The sequence below is a fragment of the Zonotrichia leucophrys genome, chromosome 1A (assembly GCF_028769735.1).
Source record: "Zonotrichia leucophrys gambelii isolate GWCS_2022_RI chromosome 1A, RI_Zleu_2.0, whole genome shotgun sequence".
Classification (NCBI taxonomy): Eukaryota; Metazoa; Chordata; class Aves; order Passeriformes; family Passerellidae; genus Zonotrichia; species Zonotrichia leucophrys.
In genome coordinates, this window is record NC_088170.1 from 3,580,167 (window position 1) to 3,589,571 (window position 9,405).

Below are 9,405 nucleotides of genomic sequence, written 5' to 3' on the forward strand. Positions count from 1 at the left end.
GAAGGGTCTAGGAAATAATAGCTGTGTTCTGATTGCACCTGAGCTGAGCAGGATGAGAGTTTATCCCCTGAAACTCAAAGGCCTCGGATGGTCACTGGGTTTTGCTATCATGATTAAAGAAGCAGGGACCAGCCAGATTTTTCAGATCCAGATAAAGTATCTGATACTAATGCAGAATTTGGTTTCCATACATCCATATATCTGCGCTAATGCTGCAATGCCAGCAACTGGAACTATAGCTTGAAATATCCTTAAAATGTGAGGTCTTATTTGAGCAGAGGAAGAAGCAAGCAGAGAAAAAGATTTATTGTCATCATATTTCAAAAGGTCCCATACCTTGTTGGTGTTTTCTCAGGGGCATCTCCTCACAGCACTGATTCCTCCTTCACAGCACAGCCAACAAACTCCATCCCTCTCCTCACCCAGCTCACCCTCTCTTCTGTAGCACTCATCCTTATTGGACACAGCTGTGGCCTATTAAAGGCAGGGCTGTTCCTGATCTTTGGTGATTGGCACAGCTGCAACCCCTCAGGTGTGAGATTACCTTCTGCACTATTCTCTTACTTTCTATCCCTCCACAGAGACTGATGGCTCTGTCTGCAGAAAAGCACCCCAGAGCAGAATTAGTAAATTCGTACATTGGTTTCAGCCGTGGATTACAACACCCCACCTCCTGCCAACACAACAAGGAGGTTGCTCAAGACTGATCTGATGGGGAGTCTCTTTAAGCTATCAGAGTCTCAGATTTTAAAAATCACACCCATCCTGTTTGTGCTGCTGGCACTGCAGCGGGCCCAGGGCCACCACACTCTGTGCTGAGTGTCAGAGCCACATCACCCCCTGGCTGGGACTGCAGCCCGCTCCAAAGCCCATTTAAAGCAGCATAAAAACATCCATTGACTTCACTCGGGCTTTGGAGCCGTTCCCAGCAGCACAGTAGAGTCTCTGATGGCTGCTCAGAGTTAGAGGAAACCCCTCAGTTCTGCTTCCAGCTAACAGACACTGATGCTGCACATAAACAACAGGTGAGGTGGCAAAGTCCCTGTCCCTGTTCCCAGAGTGCCCCAATTCCAGTGAAATGCTGGTGACATCATTCTGGAGTTTTCATGATTTCCCCCAGTGCTGCTGAAGGAAACCTGATGGGGCTTCATAGCCCACAGAGTCCTGAGTAAGTTTTCAAAAGGCTTGAAAATAAAAAAGCCTTTTTAGCTTTTTTAACATATTATTTTGCAATGCAACTGAGAAGTAATTTTATACTAGAGATCATTTTGAAATGCACTTAGATATTCACTATGTGTTCATTTCAGTATGTATGTATTCACTTTCAGAAAACATCATAATTTTTCTTGTTGTATTTAATAACTGCAAGCTAATTATGCAAAATCCCATCCCATCTGCTTATTCCTTCACACAGTGAAATTAGAGGGCTTCATTCTACAGTCATTACTCACAGAAGGAGAGTCATTGATTTAATGGACTTCACTGAAAAGGGATTACAGTATAGGATCCTCTGATATTGATTTTGTGACATCATCATCTTTTCCTCAGAAGCAGACACTGATGACTCAAGAAAATACCAGTACAAGATTAGGCAGGCGAGTTAGAGAAAGAAAATTATTTTAAAAAACCCCAAAGCTCCCAATTTACAGTAAGTTGACTACAATAAAATATTAGCTATGTTCTCTGTTTCAAATACAAGTTCTCTTTGAAAAAGGAAAACATCTGAGTGATGTTTCTCTCTTTCATCTCTTGCCCTGCTTACAGTCACTTTCATGAAACTATTGTGAGCCAGACCCTTTTTTGTAGGTTAATGGGCTCTCTTTGAAGGGATTAAAGCCACATTGATTATTAATTATTTTTGATGTTTTAAACTGATGTAAACTACCAGAAGCTCTGAAGAACAACATCCTGTAGAAATCAATACTGAATTTAAAAAAAGAACAAGTAACAAACAACAACAACAACAACCAAAACCCCTCTGCTCAGCTCCTGGGGGAAGCAATTGTGACTTCTGTTTGGAAGGTATACCAGCCCTTGGAGAATACCAGCACTGGCATACATGATAATAATTTCTAAGTTATCTAGAGCATCCTTATTTTGATGTGTCTATCTTCCAGACTCCAGGCAGACTCTGCAGGTATTTTGCATACAGAACAAAGCTAGGCACAGCAGTGCTAAGCAAATAATAAATAAATTCATTTCATTGCTCTGGGAAAATTATCATTTTTTTCCTTAAATCTGCCTTGCAGTGCTTTAGGAAAACACTAATTAGCATTCTTTCCATGTGTTTTTTTCTTTTTCTCCCCAGTTCTTTCTACTGTTCTTCACCACATGTAAGAGATGTTGGGGTTTTGGGTGTGTGTGGGTTTTTCCAGTGTTTTTTGGCTTTTTTTTCCCTTGCTCAAATTTAACATTTCTTCAATGTTTGTAAGTGGAATGAAGCCATTCCTTCCCATTTAATAGATCAGTGAGGAGTGAAGATTTCCCATGTTCAAATGACTTCCATATGAACAGATAGGAAATGATCCAGAATAGCTGTGCTGCAGATAAAAGACAGAAAGCAAATTGCACAAAGGGAATGAGACAATTGGAACTGCCTGCCTGCTGTAGGGGCTCCTCCCAGCATTGAAGAACAGCCCCTCCATGGATGATTCTAGGGGATGAGACAAGGAAATTATTGAAAACCCTTAAACTTGAAGGAGCTGCTGATCAGATTGACAAATTAATGACTGAGACCTACCTCCCTTACCCCAAAGACTTGGCCTTGATGCGATACAGCTGGAAATCAGCTCAGCTAAGCTGAGGACCTGCAGGTTTATAGCACACCAAGGAGCTGCAGGTGTTCAAACCCTTCTGACAAGACAAGAAGGCCCTTGTCTCAACAACAGAGAAAAGTGCTGAGGCCAAATCACTTCAAAATCACAACCGTGTAGATTGACAGGCAACCTTATCTGTTTTTACAGAGAACTTAGAAAGGAATTTAGGATTTTTATCCCCCAAGAGGTTCATATCTACCAAACAGCTACCTCATGTTAAATCTCTGACTGACATAGAATAATAGCGCAGAGTTGTTTGCTTCCATTATCTCTGTTCAGTTCCTCTGAAGTGCTCAATGACTGTGCTTCAATACCATGCTCACATTTTGTCAATGTTATGTTTTCTGTCCAAATATCCCACACATTCTCTTCTCATGTCCATGCTACCACCTCAAGACCCAGCATACTTAAAGCTTAAACTTTTCCTGCTAACTCTCCTCCCTGTTGCTGTCAGCTGTGACACCAACTCTTCCGTCACCCACACTTACTGTAAAGCATCTTTTCCCTAAATACCTGCACTCATCAAGAGGGGAAACTGCAGAGCTTGCCACACTCATCCCAGCACAGCCCTGATGCAAAGTGTTTTCTTTCTGGCAGGCCAGACACCACACATATCATCTTATTTCTGGAACTCACTTTAAAAGCCACTGTAATTTCCCAGCACAGGAATGAGGGGGTTCCAGAAATGGAATGCATCATGTCTGGCTTGCTTTGTTTGCAAAGATGGCAAACTCCTTCCCTAGGAGTTGCTCCCTTCACTGGCTGCCATTCATGTGAGATTGCAGAGTGCTGAGAAAAGCAAGGTAACCTTTCTGTTCCCAGTATTTCCCATTCTCTGCTCATCTGTTACACTCCATATGTGGCAGCTAGCATATGTTGCCACATTTGTCTCAAAGATTTTCCCCTTTTAAACTCTATCTACATTGATAGAAATTTAATAAGAAAAAAAAAATAGAAGTTACAATTTCATGTGCAAAACATTTAATAAACCAATCTCTTAATTTGTATTAGTGCACTCGTAGGTACTCAAGCCTGTGTAGATTTTAATTTCAGAATATTTTTAATATTTATTAAAGTTTTTTTCTTCTTCACGTTGTAACCAACTCAGTTTTATATAAAGAATAGAATTTTTAAAACCTTGAGTAACAAAAATGGAATCACTAATTTACTAGAAGAAGAAATTAATAGAAGGTAAGAGTGCTCAGGATGACAATGTCTACTTCTCCAATGAAAAAGGCAAATAATTTAAAAGAACACGTAGAATCAATGTTAGCTATGAGTCTTTTAAGTTCTTCAGCAAATAGACCTGTTTTCAAAGGTTTATTTTTTGACATTTATTGTCTTGACTCATATGCCTAAGTAAAAAAAAAACGCTCCCTTCCCTAGAGCTGAGACTGTCTGGTAAAATAAGTCTCAAGCTGGATTTACACAAGGCTCTGTTCAGTTTAGCATTCATTCTGAAGCTCTGTAAGGTCATTTCATGATCTGCCTGGATTGCTCTGTGTGGTGACAGCAGAAATGCAGAGATTAGTGGGATTCTCAGGTTCAGCCAGCACTGCCCCAGAGCCCTTTAATGAATTGCCACAGGATCAGCACAGGTAAGAGTCTGCATCCATCCCAGCCCATCCCAGCCTGGATGAGGGATCACCCTTGAGTGCAGCTCCTGACCCAGGTGATCCAACCCAGAAATTGCCTTACTGACCCTGTGCAACCTCAGCCTGTGGCTCATAACTCCTGCAGGCATGAAGGATCTTTTCTCAACGCTCCACAGTCGTTTCATCACGAGGAAATCTGCCAGAGGGTAATGGCAGACTCTGATTTCACTGGCAGAGAGGGTTTGCGAGTGCCTGCTGCAGTTCCGTAAACATGACTTGGCACAAGCAGCCTCTCCTTTGGCTTTGCCCTCCAGAACCACCCTGATCCAGATATTATCCATGAAAATGAAGCAATGAGAGAGAACCTGACTTGTAGAAGAAAATTTTGAGCTGAGGGTGACTATTCATAATTAGCTTTTTTAAAAATAAAAGTTCTTGCTTTTCCTGGGAGGATGATTTTTCCTCCCATACATTCTAAGAGTAGTGGTAAGAAAAGACTTTTACCTCTGGGCCTGAAGCCATCATGAGGAAGCCTTGCATTTGTTTTGCACACAAAAAAAAAAAGCTGGCAAGGTAGGTTTGGGTCTTTCTTTTTTTTATTTTGACATTAGTAGAACACGACCATGAGGAAAGAAGACAAAACTTGTCTCAACAAGAGCTTCAGCCGCCATCTCTTGGAGAGAGAAGAGTTGCCAAAAGGACTCCGTAACAAAATTCAAATTATTCATTCATTGCTTTTCCCAGCAGGAGAAAACAGCAGTGACACACTGGGGCTCTCAGCTGTGAAATCAGCCTCTCTCTTAAAAAGGTTTTTCCTGCAGGAAAAGGCAGCACCCTAATGGTAAGGCTTTTGCTTCAGATTATTAACTGAAGATGTAGCTATTCCTGAAAATTACAGCTGTAGAAACAGATTTCCTTTGCTGGGTAAGGTTGAGTAAAGTCTTACAGAGCCTCAGTCTCTGAATGTCTTGGTCCATGTAAACCTGAGCTGAGAGCTCACTATGATGCCAAACTACAAAAACTGATTCATTATTGGAAAAAATTCTGCCCTGCTAGACACAAAAAGTTGTCCTTGCTAAGAGAAGAAAGAGGGTGTTGCTGATTTAAATGAAGAGCATATCTAAGACTGATATTCAGAGACCTCAGTCTCCTGGAAATAAGAGATGCATTATTTTACCTATAGAAAATTTTCCCGAAGGGCATCATCACTCCTATTTAGCCCGGACTGTGACAACCAGTTTCCTACTGAGAGCCTTGCTCAGAACATCTTGGAGGTGGATGAGATTGCAAACCATGTCCCAGCACCAGGTCTGGCTTGCTCAAGGTGCTTTTGTCTTCTAATTAAGCTTTACCTTCTCCCCCAGAAATAATTCCACAAATCAACCTTAAAGCCCCCAGGTGCAAGCCACCAGCAGCATGGGACACCTGACACATCAGGGACATCATCCAGAGCAGAACCTGAGCTGGCCAGAGCTCAGTGCAGCCATGACTAAGGGAAGGCAGCTGGGTTGCAGTTAGAAAAGATGGGAAACACAACATCAGTCACTGGAATGAGGGAATGTGTCTACTTTTTGTTCTTATTTATTTAGCTGAAGTACAGCTTTTCCTTTGGGCTGTGCTCAGCCCTGCCTTTGCCACATCAAAATGAGATGATTACAGAGCAAGCTGCTGAAGACTCTGCCTTCCAGCCATTCTGACTTAAACAAACTAACAGAGAACACAGACCCACTGCAAAAATGGCAATATTTTAAGAGATTGCTACAGTAGCATGGTTGGAGTCTTCTCTGAAAGCAAAACCCACAGCCCTGTTTCTCTCACAAGTGCTGTGAATCCACCCTGGTGGCTGAGCTCACATACAATGCCTTTCTCCTGCCAATTTCTAAATTAGCCACCAGATAAAAAAACTGATAAAGAAGAAGAATGGTAAAGGTTCAAGATCACATTGCTGTATTTCCAGAAATAATACTGTGCTCCTACCCTGGGGCACAGAAAACATGCACATCACACTGTGAAAGAAGGAACCACACCTTACTAGCCCATGGGCAACCATATCTGGCACTTGGAGGAATGTCCCATGTCACTGACCCTTCAGCAGCCACAGAGAGCATCAGGAGTTGGAATAAACTGGCACTATTACTTCACACCATGAAATAATGACAATTGGAAGACAAGAGAAGAGAGGAGAAAATGTGCTCTGAGCAGCTTTATCACTTTGCAAAGTCTGCTGATGATTTTACAAATTGCCAGATGGGCATCAAGGCCACATCAAGCAGATTCAGCTTAGCAAGTGACATTTGGGCTGCTAGCACTGAAGCAGCAAGCACACAGACATCAGTTTTGCCTGTCTTCAGATTCATCAGTTCAATGCCACTGCTTTCTCAACGAGATTAACTTCCAGGTGAAGCAACAATTTAATAAATCGAGTCTGCTTAATCTCAGCATTGCTTCAACAGGTTGGTAGAACTAAACAGAGCTAAACTGGAGAAAAGCCTTGTTTTGAAATGGGATCTTTTCAATTATTTGTCACTGAAAAAAATTACACATATCTTGAAGAATATTCAGTGAATTTCAGGCTCGGGAAAATGGTCCTATTGTGGTGATTTGAAACAAGCACTGTTCTTGCTTCCCCAACTTCTCTCCTGTAACCAGATTTACTTTGACTAACTCCTCAAGTCTCACTTCTTTAATTGTAGTGTTCAACACCCATACAAAGATGGGTTAGCCATCCAACCAAAGTCATAATCCAGTCACACAGGGAGATACAGATGCACCTCTATCTGAAGCTGCAGCTTTACCTTCTCTTACTCTACAAAATTCTGCTAATGCTCATCAGCTTTCTTTGTCCTGCCAGTCCCAGGTTTATTCAGCTGAGAAATGATGGTTATTTTCCAACAGAATGAAAACCTGGTCCCTTGGCTACCTTCAAACATTACCCAACTACTTCAGATTTATTATTCATTTCATACAGATTTAAACTACCTATTTTCTGTCTCGCTTTACCACAGCAACACTAGTTTAAAAAAAACCCAACAAAATACAGCACATAAACACCTTAATTTTTTCAAAAAAGCTAAAACATAGAGTAATGTACATTCTCAAATTGTGGGATAAAACAGCTACTTAAAACTGTGTGCACTTCTGTGTTCATGAAAAAACTAGAAACCTCATCTTTCTACTGGGCCATAACATCCACAGACTTACTGTCCTTTTTATTTTCTTTTTTTTAAACTACCACATTCCATGGAACAACATTTTGTCTGTATATTAGCATTTTATCTTGCATAAATGTATGTTTCAGCAGTTATGAAAATGAGACAGCTGACAGTTGACTACTATATGTGAACAGATGCTGCGAAAGCTTCCCTTTAAATAGTTCTGTCAATGCAATGTCAATTTTAGAAGCGACACCACTGCTGTTCTAGGACCTGATCCTGTAAACTCTTATTCACACAGGGAGCCCTGATGATTTCCACAGAACATTTACATTTATAAGGCTCCAAAAGGTCAGGTCCTTAGTTGCAGAGCTCTGCTTAACAGTGACTGACAAATATACAACAAAGTTTTCAGCAGTGCTGAGCTCTGCTCTTCAGGGCAATGACATTTGCAGTATTCACCTGGGCAGCACATACATTTTCTTTCAGAAGTTACACGAGGCATACAAAATACACTTAAGAACCCATGAAACGAGCTGAAGCGCAGAGATGAAAAACACCGTGTGAAAACCCGAGCTCGCGGCACGAGGCGGAACTTTGAAAAATTAATCTGCCGAGAAGACAGGCTGAGCTGGAAACACAAAAAGAACCGCTCAGCTGTGCCACACAAACCCGGCACGATCCAGCGCCTTTGTTAGCAGCATCCTCATCAGCGGAGTGTGCCGGGGTGGGGAAAGGTGCGAGCGTGGAAGGAGCGGTGCTGAAGGACAGCGCTCCCCAAAACCACCCAAACCCGGAGCGGGCAGGGCACGGGGCTCAGAGCCAGCCCGATCCCTCGGGGGAATGTGGGCATGTGGGAGACGGAGGGAGGGAGCGCATCCCAGCCCGGGGCATCCCCGCGCACACAAAGCGGGCACGGCGCGCAGCGGGCAGGGCAGGCACACACACAAAGGCGGCGCGGAGGATGCTCCAGCCGCGCACCGCTCCCCTCCCCTTCCCCGGCACTCACCTTGAGCAGCACAAAGAGCCAGAGCAGACAGGAGCGGGCCCCCGGGGCCCCCCTCCGGCGGCGGTCGGGCATGGGGGAGCTGCGGGGGCGGCCGGGCAGCGGGGGCTGCAGCTGCGGCGCCCCCGGGAGCGCCGGCTCTGCCCCCGGCCCGCCCGCGCTCGGCTCCGAGCCGTGCCCGGCAATGGCGAATTGCGGCAGCATCAGGCGGCCGGCGGCGGCGCCGACCTCCCCTCCGAGCGGCGCATCCTGCCGCCCCCCGCCCCTTTTATTTGGGGTTTGCGGCGGGGAGGGGACGGGAGGAGGAGGAGGAGGAGGAGAAGGAAGAGGAGGCGACGGCGGGTGGCGTCTCTCCTCCCAGGAGTTTGGGCGATCGCGCCGCTCGCCGGCTCCGGGAGCGCCGGCTCCTGCAGCCCCCGGCGGAAGGCGAGGGATGGGAGGTGATGGAGATGATGGGAGAGGATGGAGATGATGGGAGATGGGAGCCGCCCTCGGCCCCGCACCGCCCTGCTCTGCCCCCGGCCCCCCTCGCCCCCAGCAGCTGCTCCCCGGCGGGCAAAAGGCATCCTCACATCCCTTCCTCGATATCTTTTTTCCTGCCACGCCGCGATCGGGGAACAGAAATGTCCCCAGCATCCGAGGGTATCGTGAGGGGCAGAGAAAGGAGCGGCCAGAGCTGGTACCCAACGCAGAACATCCCTGTGGCTGTGCTCGCCTGGACAGCTCTTCAAATGTTCAGCCTGCAAGGGATGGAGAGCTCATTCTGTCCCACGAAATACTCAGGCCCAGGGGTGCGCTGAGAGAGAACTCAGGGCACCTCCCCTGGCATGTCTGCC

General features: G+C 44.9%; 1 protein-coding gene across 2 annotated transcripts in view; it reads right to left on the reverse strand.

Moving 5' to 3' along the window:
• Positions 1-9,013, reverse strand: part of PTPRO (protein tyrosine phosphatase receptor type O) — a 140,188-nt gene extending 131,175 nt beyond the window's left edge. For both annotated transcript variants that reach the window (XM_064735245.1, XM_064735235.1), the window contains exon 1: positions 8,573-9,013. In XM_064735245.1, coding sequence (XP_064591315.1) covers positions 8,573-8,773 — 201 coding nt within the window. In that variant the 5' untranslated portion in view covers positions 8,774-9,013. The remainder of the gene's footprint in view (positions 1-8,572) is intronic.
• Between the last annotated feature and the right edge of the window lie 392 nt (positions 9,014-9,405).